A 22,320-nucleotide genomic window follows, 5' to 3' on the forward strand; every position below is an offset into this window, starting at 1 on the left:
CACAATGGGGAGTGTGCAGTGCACACTATGGGAGAGGTGGTGAGAATAAGCCTGCGGAATACAAGTGTCTGTGTTTCTGTGTGTGTCGTCTGTCTCTGTGTGTGTCTCTGTGTGTGTCTCTGTGTTGTCTCTGTGTGTGTCTCTGTGTGTGTCTCTGTGTGTGTCTCTGTGTGTGTCTCTGTGTGTTTCTCTGTGTGTGTGTGTCTGTCTCTGTCTCTGTGTGTGTCTCTGTGTGTGTCTGTCTCTGTGTGTGTCTCTGTGTGTGTCTCTGTGTGTGTGTCTCTGTGTGTGTCTCTGTGTGTTTCTCTGTGTGTTTCTCTGTGTGTGTCTGTCTCCCTCCAGAACACCAAGAAGCAGCGTGTGGCGGAGGCAGCGGTGGACAGCATGCAGCAGCAGATGACAGAACTGTGTCGGTCAGACAGTCTGTCGAGACTCCGAGAGCAACACGACAGAGACCTGACCGTGGTCAGAGAGCAGCACGACGCCAAGCTGTTGGCGTTACAGCAGAGACTGGACGCCTGCGATCAGGCCCTGGAAGATCAGGTCAGGACCCAGTGGAATTGATGTTGACCTCCATATTAACCAGTAAACATGATCACTTAGCGCTTGTTCTTTGGTATCACACTTGATTATCTTGATTATTTTGATTATCTTGAGCTAATGAGACATTGTAAGAGGTTCAAGCATGCATATGACAATGTAGTGAATCTATTATAACCGAAGGCTTTAAAATAATCCGTGGTGAAATTTGCTGTATTGGTCCTGGGTAATCTCGGGTCACGATAGACTGTGAACCGAAGAGTTGTCACATTGCTGTCGGTGAATCCCGGACTAACCACTTCAGTGGCTGTGGTATCATCCAGGCGGAGGTGGTCCAGGGTCTGCGTGATCAGGTGAGGCAGCAGGAGAGACGGAGAGAGGAGGAGCAGGTGGAGAGAGCAGGAGTCATCAACACTCTCACACAGCGCCTACAGGAGAGCCAGCAGCAGTGTGCCAAACTGCTACAGACCGGTGTGTGTCCGTGTGTGTCCGGGTCTGTGTCCGTCTGTGTCACCACCTTGGGAATGGATCTGTCCACCACCTGTTTGTCTGTCCACCACCTTGGGAAATGCTTGTTCATGTCCACCACCTGTTTGTCGAAGCCCCCTCTGTCCACCCACTTCTGTTTGTCTGTCCACCAAGCCCCCTCTGTCCACCACCTGTTTGTCGAAGCCCCTCTGTCCACCACCTGTTTTGTCGAAGCCCCCTCTGTCCACCACCTGTTTGTCCACCACCGAAGCCCCCTCTGTCCACCACCTGTTTGTTTGTTGAAGCCCCCTCTGTCCACCACCTGTTTGTCGACGCCCCTCTGTCCACCACCTGTTGTGTCGTCCACCACCGCCCCCTCTGTCCACCACCTGTTTGTCGACGCCCCCTCTGTCCACCACCTGGTTGTGTCTGTCCACCACCTGTTTGTCGAAGCCCCTCTGTCCACCACCTGTTTGTCGAAGCCCCCTCTGTCCACCACCTGTTTGTCTGTCCACCACCTGTTTCCCCCTCTGTCCACCTGTTTGTCGACGCCCCTGTCTGTCCACCACCTGTTTGTTTGTCCACCACCGACGCCCCCTCTGTCCACCACCTGGTTGTCGAGCCCCCTCTGTCCACCACCGCCCCCTCTGTCCACCACCTGGTTGTCGACGCCCCCTCTGTCCACCACCTGGTCTGTCCACCACCGACGTCCACCACTTGTTTGTCTGTCCACCACCTGGTTTGTGTCTGTCCACCACGCCCCCTCTGTCCACCACCTGTTTGTCAACGCCCCCTCTGTCAACCACCTGTTTGTCCTTTAGGTTCAGTCCAGGAGATGGGCCAGCTGCAAATGAAACTACAACAGACTCAGTCAGCCAAGACCATGAGTGACAACATGAACAAAGCCTTGCAGGTATTCCTGTGGTTTGTATCCAGAAATGTAGAATATTGAAAAAATGTTTATCACGCAAACACTTTACTTTTGTTTCTGCTTCACTTGTTGAGTTAAAATGTATCATATAAAACCGCTCTCTTTGGTTTCTACAGCAGATCAACCTTTAAAAATACCTGTTATAAGCATTCATGAGACTTTATAATGCCTTCTTTAGTGGTTATAACACGTCTGTCACCTCTTGGTTTCTACAGGATCTGACTGCGCAGATCAACCTTTTACTACCTGTTTATATGTAAGGTTTTATTTCTAATGCCTTATTATAGCAGTTAAAAAATGGACGATAACATATTATTTCTCCTTCTCAGGAGGAGTTGTCTGAGTTGAAGGAGCAGATCTGTCTGTATGAGTCTGTTGTGAAACACGGAGTCCTCTCTGCCGAGGTGACCGGAGGAGATATCTGGGAGAACCAGCTGTCTGACTCCTATGTAGACCTGGGGATCAAGAAGACTCGCTGTGAGAACGGACGAATTCACAGGTACGCAATGTAACACTTTACTGTTTGTGCCCTTTAACCTGTTATGGGTGCAACCTTTTGTTCTCAATTTTGAAGACAAACCCAAATCTAACTGCCTGTAGCTCAGCCCCAGAGGCAGAAGACATACCCACATCTAACTGCCTGTAGCTCAGCCCCAGAGGCAGAAGACATACCCTCATCTAACTGCCTGTAGCTCAGCCCCAGAGGCAGAAGACATACCCACATCTAACAGCTCAGCCCCCTCATCTAACTGCCTGCTCAGCCCCAGAGGCAGAAGACATACCCACATCTAACTGCCAGCCCCAGAGGCAGAAGACATACCCACATCTAACTGCCTGTAGCTCAGCCCCAGAGGCAGAAGACATACCCTCATCTAACTGCCTGTAGCTCAGCCCCAGAGGCAGAAGACATACCCACATCTAACTGCCTGTAGCTCAGCCCCAGAGGCAGAAGACATACCCACATCTAACTGCCTGTAGCTCAGCCCCAGAGGCAGAAGACATACCCTCATCTAACTGCCTGTAGCTCAGCCCCAGAGGCAGAAGACATACCCACATCTAACTGCCTGTAGCTCAGCCCCAGAGGCAGAAGACATACCCACATCTAACTGCCTGTAGCTCAGACATACCCACATCCCCAGAGCCAAGGATATGCATATTCTTGGTATCATTTGAATGGAAACATTCTGAAGTTTGTGAAAATGTTAATTGAATGTAGGAGAATATAACACAGTAGATCTGGTGGAAGAAAAGAGAAAGAAAGAGCATACGTTTTCTGTTTTTTTTTTTTTATTAGACATAAACTTCATGTTTCTATTTGGTTTCAGTTTTAGGGTTGAGGTCAATTCCATTTCATTTCAGTCAAATTCAGGAAGTTTAACTAAATGAGAAGTTAAAATATCAGTTTATTTTCCTGGGATTGAAACAGAATTGAGGCCCCAACCCTGTTCAGTTTTATCAGCTCCAGACCGCCAGTCTTATCTCTTAAGATACTTTTCCAGGTGTATTGTTTGTGGTCCAGAATGGCTCAGTTGGTAATGGTGCTTGTAACGCCAGGGTCGTTGGTTCAAATCCCGCAAGCACCACCAACATAATACAAACTTTTGCACGGTCTGTAAATTGATTTGGATTAAAAGGCCTTCTGTCCCGTAGCACTCCTCTGTTGGGAGTGTCTGAGCCCAACCCAAAGCTGCCCAGAGAGAAGGAGGACTTGGCTGTGAAGGAGCTCCGGGCAGAGTTACAGCGCTGTCTGGCCAGTCTGAAGGGAAAGAGGCAGAGGATCAGTCAGCTGCAGGACCATCTCCGGGACTCACAGGGACAGGTTAGTGATGGGATTTCTTTTCTTTTTTTTTTTTCTGAGGATTTTCAGGTCGCCCTTGCAAAAGAGGTTTCTATAAACTCGAGGCTCTTTCCTGGTTAAATAAACATGAAATAAAGATAATTCCCTCTTCGGATTCATCCTCGAGTGTATAATTAAAACCCACATACCCCCATAGTCAAAAGTTCATATTTTCTTTCTTGTCCGGATCCCATCCCTGCAGGTGAACGAGCTACAGACCCAGCTACAGACCCAGCTACAGACCCAGCTCGACCAGGAACAGACCAGAGACCCAGCAGAAACCAGACCAATGGACCCACATCCAGATGTAGCTTCCCAGAAAGAGCTGTCCAGACTGCAGGAGGACAGGCAGCGCCTACAAGAACGCCTCGAGGTTATTCCTCATTTGATAAAGATTCTAGAAGGCTTTTCACACACTTGAGCTGCACCAAGCTGAGCTCAACCAATCTGTGACAAGCCCATCAAGTGTAGTTCTGGTTTGACATGGTTGTGTGAAGATGGTATGTCTGTTTGAACTGAAGTCTCAGTGCATGATAACTCCGTTGGTAGAGCACGGTGCTTTCGCTACGCCGGGATATAAAACATTGAATGTAATAAAAGTATCACCAGTCAAGTTAAATAATGCCACTTCATATAATGTTTACATAACCTACACTAATCTCATACAGTGGGGAGAACAACTATTATATAATATATAACTAATTACTTAAATCATACAATGTGATTTTCTGGATTTTTGTGTTGGATTCCGTCTCTCACAGTTGAAGTGAACATATGATAAAACTGACAGACCTCTACATGCTTTGTAAGTAGGAAACACTGCCGATTTGGCAGGTTATCAAATACTTGTTCTCCCCACGTATATATATATATATATATACTGTACTCTATACCATCTACTGCATCTTTCCTATGCCGTTCTGTACCATCACTCATTCATATATTATTATGTACATATTCTTATTCATTCCTTTACACTTGTGTGTATAAGGTAGTTGTTGTGAAATTGTTAGGTTCGATTACGCATTGGTTATTACTGGTTATCGCCACACTACGTTAACATCTGCTAACCATGTGTATGTGACCAATAAAATGTGATTTGATTTAGTGGGTTCGATTCCCGGGACCAGCCATATGTAAAAAAAATTTTTGTATGTATGTATGTAGTTGAGTTGCTTTGCTTTGGATAAAAGTGTATTCTAAATGGCGTTATTATTATGATTTATCAACAGCTTTTTCCAGCACCCACCTCGGTGTTACATTCTCATAGTTGTCCGTCTGTCGGTCTGTCCTCCTCCCAGACTCTGGAGAAGAAGAACGTGGAGCTGAAGCAGAGGGAGGAGAAAGTGAAGGGGGCTAACTCAGAGCTGTGTACCAAGATGAGAGAGATGATTCAGGAACTGGACCAGGAGAAGCAGGAGGCTGCTCAGAGGTTCGTCTGGGGTGTTGCGGTTGGCAGATATGTGAATGTCTGCGTCCTGGCATCCCTAGAGAGAGAATAGTTGTATCTCTGTATAGCTGGTGTGCTGTATAACACAGATCATTTCCTAATGGATACCAGTCATCATATGGGAAAATGAGCGACTGTGCAGGTGTGTAATGACTCATTGAACTACTACTGTGTGTGTGTGTCTCTGTGTGTGTGTGTGTGTGTGTGGGTCTCTGTGTGTGTGTGTGTGTGTGTGTGTGTCTCTGTGTGTGTGTGTGTGTGTGTGTCTCTGTGTGTGTGTGTGTGTGTGTGGTCCAGGTATGAGGAACCCAGCAGCAGTTCAGAGATGACGTAGTGAACCGCGTCTCTGTGTTCAGAACTCGCCCTGGAACACACAGCTCAGATAGATGACATCACGGCACACCACCAGCTGCAGATGCAACAGCTACAGTAAGGGCTCCTGTGTGTGGCAACGGCTTGGCCCTGGGGTCAATTCCCGCAGTGATCGCATACGACTTACAGGGGAAATTGAAGTTTAGTGCCTCGCTCAAGGGCACATCGACAGATTTCTGACCTTGTCGGCTTGGGGATGGAACACCAGCGACCTTTTCGCTCTTAATCACTAGGACCTGCCACTTGTAAGTCTCTACCTGCCCGCCTGCAGTCTCTACCTGCTACCTGTAAGTCTCTACCTGCCACCTGTAAGTCTCTACCTGTCTCTACCTGCCCGCCTGTAAGTCTCTACCTGCCACCTGTAAGTCTCTACCTGTCTCTACCTGCCCGCCTGTAAGTCTCTACCTGCCACCTGTAAGTCTCTACCTGTCTCTACCTGCCCGCCTGTAAGTCTCTACCTGCCCGCCTGTAAGTCTCTACCTGCCCGCCTGTAAGTCTCTACCTGCCCGCCTGTAAGTCTCTACCTGCCACCTGTAAGTCTCTGCCTGCCTGCCTGTAAGTCTCTACCTGCCCGCCTGTAAGTCTCTACCTGCCCGCCTGTAAGTCTCTACCTGCCCGCCTGTAAGTCTCTCTCTGCCACCTGTAAGTCTCTACCTGCCCGCCTGTAAGTCTCTACCTGCCCACCTGTAAGTCTCTACCTGTCTCTACCTGCCCGCCTGTAAGTCTCTGCCCACCTGTGTCTCCCGCCACCTGTAAGTCTCTACCTGCCCGCCTGTAAGTCTCTGCCACCTGTGTCTCTACCTGCCCGCCTGTAAGTCTCTACCTGCCCGCCTGTAAGTCTCTACCTGCCCGCCTGTAAGTCTCTACCTGCCGCCTGTAAGTCTCTACCTGCCCGCCTGTAAGTCTCTCTACCTGCCTGCCTGTAAGTCTCTACCTGCCCGCCTGTAAGTCTCTACCTGCCCGCCTGTAAGTCTCTACCTGCCCGCCTGTAAGTCTCTATCTCTAGTCTCTATCTGCCCGCCTGTAAGTCTCTATCTGCCCGCCTAAGTCTCTATCTGCCCGCCTGTAAGTCTCTACCTGTAAGTCTCTATCTGCCCGCCTGTAAGTCTCTATCTGCCCGCCTGTAAGTCTCTATCTGCCCGCCTGTAAGTCTCTATCTGCCCGCCTGTAAGTCTCTACCTGCCGCCTGTAAGTCTCTCTACCTGCCCGTCTCTGCCTGTAAGTACCTGCCCGTCTCTACCTGCCCGTCTGCCTGTAAGTCTCTCTACCTGCCCGTCTCTGCCTGCCCGTCTCTGCCTGTAAGTCTCTACCTGCCCGTCTCTACCTGTAAGTCTCTACCTGTAAGTCTCCGCCTGCCCGTCTCTACCTGCCCGTCTCTGCCTGTAAGTCTCTACCTGTAAGTCTCTGCCTGTAAGTCTCTACCTGTAAGTCTCTGCCTGTAAGTCTCTGCCTGTAAGTCTCTACCTGTGTCTCTACCTGCCCGTCTCTGCCTGTAAGTCTCTACCTGCCTCTACCTGCCACCTGTAAGTCTCTACCTGTAAGTCTCTACCTGTAAGTCTCTACCTGTATGTCTCTGCCTGTAAGTCTCTACCTGTAAGTCTCTACCTGTCTCTACCTGTATGTCTCTGCCTGTAATCTGCCTGTAAGTCTCTGCCTGTAAGTCTCTGCCTGTAAGTCTCTGCCTGTATGTCTCTATCTGTCTCTACCTGTAAGTCTCTACCTGTCCCTCTACCTGCCCGTCTCTGCCTGTAAGTCTCTACCTGCCCGTCTCTGCCTGTAAGTCTCTGCCTGTAAGTCTCTACCTGTAAGTCTACCTGTAAGTCTCTGTCTGTAAGTCTCTGTCTCTGTCTGTAAGTCTCTACCTGTCTCTACCTGCCACCTGCATGTAAGTCGCTCTGAGTAAAAGTGTCTGCTGGGCAGCATATGAACCATACTCTGCTATCTCAGTCGGGAACAGTTTAAGAGGTCTCCTGTATAACCTCGCCCACAACGATAATCCTGTCTTCTCTGGATAGAGCCAAGCTGTGTGAGGTGAATGGAGAGATGGTGGCAGTGCAGGAGTGCTACATCTCACTCTGCAAGGACAAAGACCGGCTGGAGGAGAAGCTGCAGGGAAGAATGGAGGAGGAGGAGGAAGAAGAAGAAGAAGAGGGAGAATGAGGTATATAGTCTAGTACACACACACACACATTTTATGAAGATGCTATATGAACAATAGCCCGGTCCCAGATCTGTTTGTGTTGTCTTATTTGCTTGTTGTCATGTGGATTTCGCTATAGAGCACAAACAGGTTTGGAAACGGGCTCGGGAACGCTGGTGCAGAGAATGGCTGCTTTATTTATTTCGAAAAAAAATATTTAAATAATTATTTTTCTATATAAGACAACAGATAAGAAGTCTCCACACTGAACAAGAGGAAGAAAACAAACAAACTAATACATTAAGAGAAAAAATCAGAACAGACTACACACCGGAACGGACCGCGTGTCTACTGTACAACCGGAACGGACAGCGTGTCTACAACCCGGAACGGACCGCGTGTCTACTGTATGTACAACCCGGAACGGACAGCGTGTCTACTGTATGTACAACCCGGAACGGACAGCGTGTCTACTGTATGTACAACCCGGAACGGACAGCGTGTCTACTGTATGTAGCGTGTCTACATGTACACACCGGAACGGACAGCGTGTCTACTGTATGTACACCCGGAACGGACAGCGTGTCTACTGTATGTACAACCGAATGGACAGCGTGAATGGACAGCGTGTCTACTGTATGTACAACCCGGAACGGACAGCGTCTACTGTATGTCTACGTGTCTACTGTATGTACACACCGGAATGGACAGCGTGTCTACTGTATGTACAACCCGGAACGGACAGCGTGTCTACATGTACCCGGAACGGACAGCGTGTCTACTGTATGTACACGGACAGCCCGGAACGGACAGCGTGTCTACTGTATGTACAACGGAACGGACCGTATGTACAACCCGAACGGACAGCGTGTCTACTGTATGTACAACCGGAACGGCGACAGCGTGTCTACTGTATGTACAACCGGAACGGACAGCGTGTCTACTGTATGTACACACCGGAACGGACAGCGTGTCTACTGTATGTACAACCGGAACGGACAGCGTGTCTACTGTATGTACATACCGGAACGGACAGCGTGTCTACTGTATGTACACACCGGAATGGACAGCGTGTCTACTGTATGTACAACCCGGAACGGACAGCTGTCTACTGTATGTACAACCCGAACGGACGGTGTCTACGTACACACCGGAACGGACTGTCTACTGTATATACGTGTCTACTGTATATACAACGTAGCGTGTCTACTGTATATACAACCCGGAACGGACGAACGGGACAGCGTGTCTACTGTATGTACAACCCGGAACGGACAGCGTGTCTACTGTATATACAACCCGGAACGGACAGCGTGTCTACTGTATATACAACCCGGAACGGACAGCGCATCTATGTACACACACCGGAACGGACAGCGTGTCTACTGTATGTCTCTACTGTATGTACACACCGGAACGGACACGGTGCGATATCTACTCTCAGATGAGCCATTGATCATATTTTTGCGGTAATCCTACCTTGAGAAATGTGTAATTTAAGAGGCTGAACTACATTTCTCCTGTTTGTTCACCTCTTCATTCCAGGGTGTATTGGGTTGTATCGTTATTGCTTGTAGCAACTAGCCAGCCAGCCCTTTATCGAGAGAGCATTGTAAGTCAACTTCAGCTGCATCATGTTGCTACCAACCTTATTATAATGACCAAATGAAACATTTGTTTACAAAAAATATATATATATATCACGTATTAGTGTTATTTAACAGTGTCTACTTAACAGTGTGAATTAGCTGTTTTGGGTGAATTTTTTTATTTCTTCCTTTTTAAAATCGCTCAGCTGAAATGCCCAATTAGTGATATCTAAAGTTGGGCAAAGAAATGCCACCTAACTTGTTTTTTTACCTTTACTTAACTAGGCAAGTCAGTTAAGAACAAATTCTTATTTTCAATGACTGCCTAGGAACAGTGGGTTAACTGCCTGTTCAGGGGCAGAACGACAGATTTGTACCTTGTCAGCTCGGGGATTTGAACTTGCAACCTTTCGGTTACTCGTCCAACGCTAGGCTAGGCTACTAGGCTAGGCTACCTGCCACCTCTACACTCTAACCACTAGGCTACCCTGCCACCTCTACACTCTAACCACTAGGCTACCCTGCCACCGCTACACTCTAACCACTAGGCTACCCTGCCACCTCTACACCTAACCACCTCTACACTCTAACCACTAGGCTACCCTGCCACCTCTACACTCTAACCACTAGGCTACCCTGCCACCTCTACACTCTAACCACTAGGCTACCCTGCCACCTCTACACTCTAACCACTAGGCTACCCTGCCACCTCTACACTCTAACCACTAGGCTACCCTGCCACCTCAACACTCTAACCACTAGGCTACCCTGCCACCTCTACACTCTAACCACTAGGCTGCCCTGCCACCTCTACACTCTAACCACTAGGCTGCCCTGCCACCTCTACACTCTAACCACTAGGCTACCCTGCCACCTCTACACTCTAACCACTAGGCTACCCTGCCACCTCTACACTCTAACCACTAGGCTGCCCTGCCACCTCCACACTCTAACCACTAGGCTGCCCTGCCACCTCTACACTCTAACCACTAGGCTACCCTGCCACCTCTACACTCTAACCACTAGGCTGCCCTGCCACCTCTACACTCTAACCACTAGGCTACCTGCCACCTCTACACTCTAACCACTAGGCTACCTGCCACCTCTACACTCTAACCACTAGGCTACCCTGCCACCTCTACGCTCTAACCACTAGGCTACCCTGCCGCCCATCCGCTCTAACCACTAGGCTACCCTGCCACCTCTACACTCTAACCACTAGGCTACCTGCCGCCTCTACACTCTAACCATTAGGCTACCCTGCCGCCTCTACCTCTAACCACTAGGCTACCCTGCCGCCTCTACACTCTAACCACTAGGCTACCCTGCCGCCTCTACCTCTAACCACTAGTCTACCTGCCGCCTCTACACTCTAACCATTAGGCTACCTGCCGCCTCTACCTCTAACCACTAGGCTACCTGCCGCCCCGTTTTGGACGTGTTAAAGTGGAAAGTCTGATTTTCGGGACCTTTTTTCATTACAAATGAAGTTTCTACACAAGGCATCTAATGTCCTTAAAGAAGTTAAGAGGAGGGTGAAAGAGGAAGCATTGAAAAAATACAATTGACGCAGGGCAGAATATAATTTTGTTGGGGGGGCGACACTAGTCTGTGGAGACTGACATACAAGGGGACCAATCATTTTTTTTTTGGGGGGGGATTTTCACGTGGGATGCACTAAAGTTGTCACCATTGATGGGGGTGGGGTGGGTGGGTGGGATGGGTCTGATCTGATCTGAATGCCACCAATGATGAGGGTGGGTCTGATCTGAATGCCACCAATGATGAGGGTGGGTCTGATCTGAATGCCACCAATGATGAGGGTGGGTCTGATCTGAATGCCACCAATGATGAGGGTGGGTCTGATCTGAATGCCACCAATGATGGGGGTGGGTGGGTGGGTCTGATCTGAATGCCACCAATGATGGGGGTGGGTCTGATCTGAATGCCACCAATGATGAGGGTGGGTCTGATCTGAATGCCCAGGTAAGTAAAGCCGTCACATTCAAGAGATGTGATGATGGTAAATTGACTATTTTTGTCTGTGGCATTTTAAGAGCGTTGCGATAGACTTAGACCAATTCGTCTTGTTGTTCGTAAAAAAAACCACATTCTTCAAAGTCGCCAAGGACTTGAACGGAGTTGGCAATGTCAGATGGGTACATCAAAATGTAATCGGTGTAAAGGGAGATATGAGTTGTTTCTTTGGTTTAATATAGGCCATAGAGTACCAGTCAAAAGTTTGGACACACCTACTCATTCCAGGGGTTTTGTGTACTTTTACTATTTTCTACATTGTAGAATAATAGTGAAGACGTCAAAACCATGAAATAACACATATGGAATCATGTAGTAACCAAAAAAGTGTTAAACAAATAAATATATTTTAGATTCTTCAAAGCAGCCACCTTTAACTTGATGACAGCTTTGCACACTCTTGGCATTCTCTCAACCAGCTTCACCTGGAATGCTTTTCCAACAGTCTTGAAGGAGTTGCCACATATGCTGAGCACTTGTTGGCTGCTTTTCCTTCACTGGGCTGTCCGACCCATCCCAAACCATCTCAATTGGGTTGAGGTCGGGTGACTGACTTGTCTAGTTATTAAATAGAAGGCCAGGTCATCTGATGCAGCACTCCATCACTCTCCTTCTTGGTCAAATAGCTCTTTCACCTCCTGGAAGTGTGTTGGGTCATTGTCCTGTTGAAAAACAAATCAAATCAAAATCAAATTTATTTGTCACATACACATGGTTAGCAGATGTTAATGCGAGTGTAGCGAAATGCTTGTGCTTCTAGTTCCGACAATGCAGTAATAACCAACAAGTAATCTAACTAAGAATTCCTAAACTACTGTCTTATACACAGTGTAAGGGGATAAAGAATATGTACATAAGGATATATGAATGAGTGATGGTACAGAGCAGCATAGGCAAGATACAGTAGATGGTATCGAGTACAGTATATACATATGAGATGAGTATGTAGACAAAGTGGCATAGTTAAAGTGGCTAGTGATACATGTATTACATAAGGATGCAGTCGATGATATAGAGTACAGTATATACGTATGCATACTAGATGAATAATGTAGGGTAAGTAACATTATATAAGGTAGCATTGTTTAAAGTGGCTAGTGATATATTTACATCATTTCCCATCAATTCCCATTATTAAAGTGGCTGGAGTTGAGTCAGTGTCAGTGTGTTGGCAGCAGCCACTCAATGTTAGTGGTGGCTGTTTAACAGTCTGATGGCCTTGAGATAGAAGCTGTTTTTCAGTCTCTCGGTCCCAGCTTTGATGCACCTGTACTGACCTCGCCTTCTGGATGATAGCGGGGTGAACAGGCAGTGGCTCGGGTGGTTGTTGTCCTTGATGATCTTTATGGCCTTCCTGTAACATCGGGTGGTGTAGGTGTCCTGGAGGGCAGGTAGTTTGCCCCCGATGATGCGTTGTGCAGACCTCACTACCCTCTGGAGAGCCTTACGGTTGTGGGCGGAGCAGTTGCCGTACCAGGCGGTGATACAGCCGCCAGGATGCTCTCGATTGTGCATCTGTAGAAGTTTGTGAGTGCTTTTGGTGACAAGCCGAATTTCTTCAGCCTCCTGAGGTTGAAGAGCGCTGCTGCGCCTTCTTCACAATGCTGTCTGTGTGAGTGGACCAATTCAGTTTGTCTGTGATGTGTATGGAAATTAAAACTTGCTACTCTCTCCACTACTGTTCCATCGATGTGGATAGGGGGGTGTTCCCTCTGCTGTTTCCTGAAGTCCACAATCATCTCCTTAGTTTTGTTGACGTTGAGTGTGAGGTTATTTTCCTGACACCACACTCGAGGGCCCTCACCTCCTCCCTGTAGGCCGTCTCGTCGTTGTTGGTAATCAAGCCTACCACTGTTGTGTCGTCCGCAAACTTGATGATTGAGTTGGGCGTGCGTGGCCACGCAGTCGTGGGTGAACAGGGAGTACAGGAGAGGGCTCAGAACGCACCCTTGTGGGGCCCCAGTGTTGAGGATCAGCGGGGAGGAGATGTTGTTACCTACCCTCACCACCTGGGGGCGGCCCGTCCAGGAAGTCCAGTACCCAGTTGCACAGGGCGGGGTCGAGACCCAGGGTCTCGAGCTTGATGACGAGCTTGGAGGGTACTATGGTGTTGAATGCCGAGCTGTAGTCGGTGAACAGCATTCTCACATAGGTATTCCTCTTTCCAGATGGGTTAGGGCAGTGTGCAGTGTGGTTGAGATTGCATCGTCTGTGGACCTATTTGAGCGGTAAGCAAATTGGAGTGGGTCTTGGGTGTCAGGTAGGGTGGAGGTGATATGGTCCTTGACTTGTCTCTCAAAGCACTTCATGATGACGGAAGTGAGTGCTACGGGGCGGTAGTCGTTTAGCTCAGTTACCTTAGCTTTCTTGGGAACAGGAACAATGGTGGCCCTCTTGAAGCATGTGGGAACATCAGACTGATATAGGGATTGATTGAATATGTCCGTAAACACACCAGCCAGCTGGTCTGCGCATTCTCTGAGAGCACGGCTGGAGATTCCATCTGGGCCTACAGCCTTGCGAGGGTTAACACGTTTAAATGTTTTACTCAACTCGGCTGCAGTGAAGGTGAGACCACATTTTTCCGTTGCAGGCAGTGTCAGTGGCACTGTATTGACCTCAAAGCGGGCAAAAAAGTTATTTAGTCTGCCTGGGAGCAAGACATCCTGGTCCGTGACTGGGATGGATTTCTTCCTGTAGTCCGTGATTGACTGTAGACCCTGCCACATGCCTCTTGTGTCTGAGCCGTTGAATTGGGATTCTACTTTGTCTCTGTACTGACGCTTAGCTTGTTTGATAGCCTTACGGAGGGAATAGCTGCATTGTTTGTATTCAGTCATGTTACCAGACACCTTGCCCTGATTGAAAGCAGTGGTTCGCGCTTTCAGTTTCACGCGAATGCTGCCATCAATCCAAGGTTTCTGGTTAGGGAATGTTTTAATCGTTGCTATGGGAACGACATCTTCAACGCACGTTCTAATGAACTCGCACACCGAATCAGCGTATTCGTCAATATTGTTATTTGACGCAATACGAAACATGTCCCAGTCCACGTGATGGAAGCAGTCTTGGAGTGTGGAGTCAGCTTGGTCGGACCAGCGTTGGACAGACCTCAGCGTGGGAGCTTTTTTAGCTTTTGTCTGTAGGCAGGTATCAGCAAAATGGAGTCGTGGTCAGCTTTTCCGAAGGGGGCGGGGCAGGGCCTTATATGCGTCGCGGAAGTTAGAGTAACAGTGATCCAAGGTTTTCCGCCCCTGGTAGCGCAATCGATATGCTGATAAAATTTAGGGAGTCTTGTTTTCAGATTAGCCTTGTTAAAATCCCCAACAACGATGAATGCAGCCTCCGGGATAAATGGTTTCCAGTTTGCAAAGAGTTAAATAAAGTTCGTTCAGAGCCATCGATGTGTCTGCTTGGGGGGGGGGATATATACGGCTGTGATTATAATCGAAGAGAATTCTCTTGGTAGATAATGCGGTCTACATTTGATTGTGAGGGATTCTAAATCAGGTGAACAGAAGGATTTGAGTTCCTGTATGTTTCTTTCATCGCACCATGCCTCGTTAGCCATAAGGCATACACCCCCACCCCTCTTCTTACCAGAAAGGTGTTTGTTTCTGTCGGCGCGATGTGTGGAGAAACCCGCTGGCTGCACCGCATCCGAGAGCGTCTCTCCAGTGATCCATGTTTCCGTGAAGCACAGAACGTTACAGTCTCTGATGTCCCCTGGAATGCTACCCTTGCTCGGATTTCATCAACCTTGTTGTCAAGAGACTGGACATTGGCAAGAAGAATGCTAGGAAGTGGGCACGATGTGCCCGTCTCCGTAGCCTGACCAGAAGACCGCCACGTTTCCCTCTTTTTGAGTCGTTTTTTTGGGTCGCTGCATGCGATCCATTCCATTGTCTTGTTTGTAAGGCAGAACACAGGATCCGCGTTGCGAAAAACATATTCTTGGTCGTACTGATGGTGAGTTGACGCTGATCTTATATACAGTAGTTCTTCTCGGCTGTATTACATTTACATTTAAGTCATTTAGCAGACGCTCTTATCCAGAGCGACTTACAAATTGGTGAATTCACCTTCTGACATCCAGTGGAACAGCCACTTTACAATAGTGCATCTAAATCATTTAAGGGGGGGTGAGAAGGATTACTTATCCTATCCTAGGTATTCCTTGAAGAGGTGGGGTTTCAGGTGTCTCCGGAAGGTGGTGATTGACTCCGCTGTCCTGGCGTCGTGAGGGAGTTTGTTCCACCATTGGGGGGCCAGAGCAGCGAACAGTTTTGACTGGGCTGAGCGGGAACTGTACTTCCTCAGTGGTAGGGAGGCGAGCAGGCCAGAGGTGGATGAACGCAGTGCCCTTGTTTGGGTGTAGGGCCTGATCAGAGCCTGGAGGTACTGCGGTGCCGTTCCCTCACAGCTCCGTAGGCAAGCACCATGGTCTTGTAGCGGATGCGAGCTTCAACTGGAAGCCAGTGGAGAGAGCGGAGGAGCGGGGTGACGTGAGAGAACTTGGGAAGGTTGAACACCAGACGGGCTGCGGCGTTCTGGATGAGTTGTAGGGTTTAATGGCACAGGCAGGGAGCCCAGCCAACAGCGAGTTGCAGTAATCCAGACGGAAGATGACAAGTGCCTGGATTAGGACCTGCGCCGCTTCCTGTGTGAGGCAGGGTCGTACTCTGCGGATGTTGTAGAGCATGAACCTACAGGAACGGGCCACCGCCATGATGTTGGTTGAGAACGACAGGGTGTTGTCCAGGATCACGCCAAGGTTCTTAGCGCTCTGGGAGGAGGACACAATGGAGTTGTCAACCGTGATGGCGAGATCATGGAACGGGCAGTCCTTCCCCGGGAGGAAGAGCAGCTCCGTCTTGCCGAGGTTCAGCTTGAGGCCCTGCCCCGCCCCCCTGTATGTAATGAAACCTAAGATGACCTGGGGTACTAATGTAAGAAATAACACGTAAAAAAACAAAAAACTGCATAGTTTCCTAGGAACCTTGACGAGGCGGCCATCTCTGTCGGCGCCGGAAGTACTAAGCCCAAACCAGATGGGATGGCGGATCGCTGCAGAATGCTGTGGTAGCCATGCTGGTTAAGTGTGCCTTGAATTCTAAATAAATCACTGATTGTGTCACCGGCAAAGCACCATCACACCTCCTCCTCCATGCTTCACGGTGGGAACCACACATGCGGAAATCATCCATTCATCCTACTCTGCGTCTCACAACACAGAGGTCGGAACCAAAACGTTCCCAGGGGCCCGCGGCTGGAACGTTCCCATGGGCCCGCGGCTGGAACGTTCCCAGGGGCCCGCGGCTGGAACGTTCCCAGGGGCCCCGCGGCTGGAACGTTCCCAAAGGTTACCAATTTTTAGAAGGGTAATAAGGGCTGTTTTCTGATCTCTGTGAAAAGTTCCTACCTCAAGCGAATAATTAATTGAAAATGGGTTTTTGATGATTTTCATCCCTTTCTCAGCTGAAAACTCTAGACGAGAGCAGGACTGCTCTGGAGAAGCTGAGATCAGACCTGGAGAGCCAACATCAGGAGAATGTCACCAAGCTCAGAGCCCTGTGGTCTGAAGAGAAGGACAAGGAGCTCAGACAAGAGCTCCAAACCCAGCTGACCAAGGCCAAGGCAACATGGACTGAGGAGAAGGAGGAGGTAGGAGTTGTCTTGTGTTCCATCTGTAGCTCGTCTTTACATTATGAATGTATCGGTTCTGCCACCCCATGGACAAAAAAAAAATCAAATAAAAGTTTATTTGTCATTCACCGGACACAGCCAAAGACAGTAGAGTGTAAAGATGGGCAAAAACTGCTTCTCTATTATAAATCCCCAATCACCTTTTCTAGGCGACGTTAGCTAGCGTAGCTCATGTGCAGAAACGCGTCATCTGGTCTAGTGGTCGTGTCGCGAAAACGTATCAGCTTGTCTCTTGCACGAGGTTGGAGTAATAAGTTTCAGCTACTCAGACATTGGTTTCAATATATATGGCATGCCTTTAATCTGTAGGGCATCCCTTTAATATATAGGGCATGCCTTTAATCTGTAGGGCATCCCTTTAATATATAGGGCATGCCTTTAATCTGTAGGGCATCCCTTTAATATATAGGGCATGCCTTTAATCTATAGGGCGTGCCTTTAATCTATAGGGCGTGCCTTTAATCTATAGGGCGTGCCTTTAATCTATAGGGCGTGCCTTTAATATATAGGGCGTGCCTTTAATCTGTAGGGCGTGCCTTTAATCTGTAGGGCGTGCCTTTAATCTGTAGGGCGTGCCTTTAATCTGTAGGGCGTGCCTTTAATCTGTAGGCGTGCCTTTAATCTGTAGGGCGTGCCTTTAATCTGTAGGGCGTGCCTTTAATCTGTAGGGCGTGCCTTTAATCTGTAGGGCGTGCCTTTAATATGTAGGGGCGTGCCTTTAATCTGTAGGGCGTGCCTTTAATCTGTAGGGCGTGCCTTTAATCTGTAGGGCGTGCCTTTAATCTGTAGGGCGTGCCTTTAATCTGTAGGGCGTGCCTTTAATCTGGATACACGTGTTCTGCGGTTGTGTGGCCGGGTTGGATGTACTACCAAATTCTCTATAATGACATTGGAGGCAGTTGATGGTAGAGAAATTACCATTCAGTTATCTGGCAACCGCTCTGGTGGACATTCCTGCAGTCAGCAGGTCAATTGCCCACTCCCTCAATTTGAGACATTGTGTTGTGTGGCAAGACGGCACATTTTAGAGTGGCCTTTTATTGTCCCCAGCACAAGGTGCACCTGTGTAATGATCATGCTATTTAATCAGTTTCTTGATATTCCACACCTGTCAGGTGGATGGATTATCTTGACAAAGGAGAAATGTTCACTAACAGGGATGTAAACAAATTTGTGCACAACATTTGATAGAAATAAGTGTTTTGTGCGTATGGAACATTTCTGGGATATTTTATTTCAGGTCATGAAACATTGGACCAACACCTTAATTGTTTATATATATATATATCATGAAGTGGAACGACATTTATTGGATATTTCAAACTTTTTTAACAAATCAAAAACTGAAAAATTGGGCGTGCAAAATTATTCAGCCCCCTTAAGTTAATACTTTGTAGCGCCACCTTTGCTGCGATTACAGCTGTAAGTCGCTTGGGGTATGTCTATCAGTTTTGCACATCGAGAGACTGAATTTTTTTCCCATTCCTCCTTGCAAAACAGCTCGAGCTCAGTGAGGTTGCATGGAGAGCATTTGTGAACAGCAGTTTTCAGTTCTTCCACAGATTCTCGATTGGATTCAGGTCTGGACTTTGACTTGGCCATTCTAACACCTGGATATGTTTATTTTTGAACCATTCCATTGTAGATTTTGCTTTATGTTTTGGATCATTGTCTTGTTGGAAGACAAATCTCCGTCCCAGTCTCAGGTCTTTTGCAGACTCCATCAGGTTTTCTTCCAGAATGGTCCTGTATTTGGCTCCATCCATCTTCCCATCAATTTTAACCATCTTCCCTGTCCCTGCTGAAGAAAAGCAGGCCCAAACCATGATGCTGCCACCACCATGTTTGACAGTGGGGATGTTGTGTTCATGGTGATGTTGTGTTCATGGTGATGAGCTGTGTTGCTTTTACGCCAAACATAACGTTTTGCATTGTTGCCAAAAAGTTCAATTTTGGTTTAATCTGACCAGAGCACCTTCATCCACATGTTTGGTGTGTCTCCCAGGTGGCTTGTGGCAGACTTTAAACAACACTTTTTATGGATATCTTTAAGAAATGGCTTTCTTCTTGCCACTCTTCCATAAAGGCCAGATTTGTGCAATATACGACTGGTTGTTGTCCTATGGACAGAGTCTCCCACCTCAGCTGTAGATCTCTGCAGTTCATCCACTGTGATCATGGGCCTCTTGGCTGCATCTCTGATCAGTCTTCTCCTTGTATGAGCTGAAAGTTTAGAGGGACGGCCAGGTCTTGGTAGATTTGCAGTGGTCTGATACTCCTTCCATTTCAATATTATTGCTTGCACAGTTCTCCTTGGGATGTTTAAAGCTTGGGAAATCTTTTTGTATCCAAATCCGGCTTTAAACTTCTTCACAACAGTATCTCGGACCTGCCTGGTGTGTTCCTTGTTCTTCATGATGCTCTCTGCGCTTTTAACGGACCTCTGAGACTATCACAGTGCAGGTGCATTTATACGGAGACTTGATTACACACAGGTGGATTGTATTTATCATCATTAGTCATTTAGGTCAACATTGGATCATTCAGAGATCCTCACTGAACTTCTGGAGAGAGTTTGCTGCACTGAAAGTAAAGGGGCTGAATAATTTTGCACGCCCAATTTTTCAGTTTTTGATTTGTTAAAAAAAGTTTGAAATATCCAATAAATGTCATTCCACTTCATGATTGTGTCCCACTTGTTGTTGATTCTTCACAAAAAAATACAGTTTTATATCTTTGTTTGAAGCCTGAAATGGCAAAAGGTCGCAAAGTTCAAGGGGGCCGAATACTTTCGCAAGGCACTGTGTGTATATATATATATATATATATGTATATATATATTAAAGGATTTTTATTTTAGAATAAAGCTGTAACGTAATGTGGAAAAAGTCAAGGGGTCTGAATACTTTGCGAGCACTGTAGCATATATATATAAATATATATATATAATGCGCTACAGTGCTTTCGCTTTTTACGTTGCAGCTTTATTTTTGAATTGGATCAAATAAAAATATTTTTTTAATGTACACACAATACCCGGTGACCAGCGAAAACAGGTTTTTAGACATTTTTGCAAATGTATTAAAAATAAAAAACATACCTTTATTTACATAAGTATTCAGACCCTTTGCTTTGAGACTTGAAATTGAGCTCAGGTGCATCCTGTTTCCATTGACCATCATTGAGATGTTTCTACAAGTTGATTGTCCACCTGTGGTAAATTCTGTTGATTGGACATGATTTGGAAAGGCACACACCTGCCTATATTAGGTCCCACAGTTGACAGTGCATGTCAGAGCAAAAACTAAGCCATGAGGTCAAAGGAATTGTCCATAGAGCTCTGAGACAGGATTGTGTAGCGGTACAGATCTGAGGAAGGGAACCAAAACATTTCTGCAGCATTGAAGGTCCCCAAGAACACCGTTGCCTCCATCATTCTTAAATGGAAGAAGTTTGGAACCACCAAGACTCTTCCTAGATCTGGCCGCCCGGGCCAAACTGAGCAATCGGGAAAGAAGGGCCTTGGTCAGGGAGGTGACCAAGAACCCGATGGTCACTCTGACAGAGCTCCAGAGTTCCTCTGTGGAGATGGGAGGACCTTCCAGATGGACAACCATCTCTGCAGCACTCCACCAATCAGGTCTTTATGGTAGAGTGGCCAGACTGAAGCCACTCCTCAGTAAAAGGCACATGACAGCCCCCATGGAGTTTGCCAAAAGGCACCTAGAGACTCTCAGACAATGAGAAACAAGATTCTCTGGTCTGATGAAACCAAGAGTGAACTCTTTGGCCTGAATGCCGAGCATCACATCTGGAGGAAACCTGGCACCATCCCTCCCTACGGTGAAGCATTGTGGTGGCAGCATCATGCTGTCGGGATGTTTTTCAGCGGTAGGGACTGGGAGACCTAGTCTTATCAAATTTTATTGGTCACATACACATGGTTAGCAGATGCTATTGCAAGTGTAGCGAAATGCTTATAGTCAGGATCGAGGCAAAGATGAACGGAGCGAAGTATAGAGATCCTTAATGAAAACCTGCTCCAGAGCCCTCAGCACCTCATACTGGGGCGGAGTTTACCCTTCCAACAGGACATTGACCCGAAAAACAAAGCAGGAGTGGCTTCGGGACAAGTCTCTGAATGTCCTTGAGTGGCCCAGCCAGAGCCCGGACTTGAACCCAACCTAACATCTCTGGAGAGACCTGAAAATAGCTGCGTCGTGATGCTCCCCATCCAACCTGACAGAGCTTGAGAGGATCTGCAGAGAAGAATGAGAGAAACTCCCCAAATACAGGTGTGCCAAGCTTGTTGTGTCATACCCAAGAAGTCTCAAGGCGGTAATCGCTGCTTTAACGAAGTACTGAGTAAAGGGTCTGAATACTTATGTAAATGGAATATTTCCGTTTTATTTGTAATATATGAGCAAAAATGTCTAAATCTGTTTTTGCTTATGAGGTATTGTGTGTAAATTAACAGGGGGAAACAATTTAATCAATATTAGAATAAGGCTGTAACCTATAAAAATGTGGAAAAGGTCAAGGGGTCTGAATACTTTCCCGAAGGCACTGTATGTCAATATTTTTTCTAATCGAGCATGAAAGATTTATTAAAATATATACAGAATGTACTATGAAATATAGTATGTCAGATTTAATGGAGGTGATAATCGGGGTTATGTTTTATTGGGCGTGTTCCTGCATTTGACCTTCCCTCCTAAACAAAAACCAATACGTTAGGCTACTTTTCTTGATGATCTATTATTTAGTACGGTTACATGCACACGATAATATCATTTAGTGTGAATAGTCAGATTAATATAATAGTTTGATTTGAAATATTGACAATGCATTGCAAGAAAAAAACGATTTTTTTACCTAATAATCCTGTTTACATGGACACATCTGAAATCAAACTACCTTATGGGACACATTGATAAATGTAGAAAATCGCCGATCTAAATAACCGTTCGAGCACAGCGACCATGTTAATTTTGGGGGGGGGAAGCGGATTTGATTCTGAGTTTGGACGTATAAAGTTTTGTATGTCAACTATTTCTAAGATCCATACTTTCAGTTGTTTTCCCCCCCGAACTCACTTCACTCGCCCGTGAGCAGGAGGCTTGCGCTGCTGATGTGAACACCATGCGTAGATGCAATAACTCGCTCCAACACCTACGAAGCTGTTTTACATGTCCTAATCGTTTGAAAGATTTACCCAGAAAACCAGGTGTTTTTAATCCGTGTGTGTTT

The 22,320-nt window shown here is 47.1% G+C and overlaps 1 protein-coding gene across 1 annotated transcript in view; it reads left to right on the forward strand.

Annotated features, from left to right (window-relative positions):
- Positions 1 to 22,320, forward strand: part of LOC135556911 (centrosomal protein of 152 kDa-like) — a 51,290-nt gene that overhangs the window by 14,336 nt on the left and 14,634 nt on the right. Inside the window, 12 exon segments of the mRNA XM_064990318.1 lie at positions 343 to 543; positions 864 to 1,011; positions 1,830 to 1,921; positions 2,269 to 2,438; positions 3,590 to 3,758; positions 3,979 to 4,149; positions 5,078 to 5,208; positions 5,316 to 5,368; positions 5,583 to 5,655; positions 7,614 to 7,731; positions 7,733 to 7,759; positions 16,843 to 17,028. Coding sequence (XP_064846390.1) covers positions 343 to 543; positions 864 to 1,011; positions 1,830 to 1,921; positions 2,269 to 2,438; positions 3,590 to 3,758; positions 3,979 to 4,149; positions 5,078 to 5,208; positions 5,316 to 5,368; positions 5,583 to 5,655; positions 7,614 to 7,731; positions 7,733 to 7,759; positions 16,843 to 17,028 — 1,539 coding nt within the window.

This window comes from Oncorhynchus masou, chromosome 15 (assembly GCF_036934945.1).
Source record: "Oncorhynchus masou masou isolate Uvic2021 chromosome 15, UVic_Omas_1.1, whole genome shotgun sequence".
Lineage (NCBI taxonomy): Eukaryota > Metazoa > Chordata > Actinopteri > Salmoniformes > Salmonidae > Oncorhynchus > Oncorhynchus masou.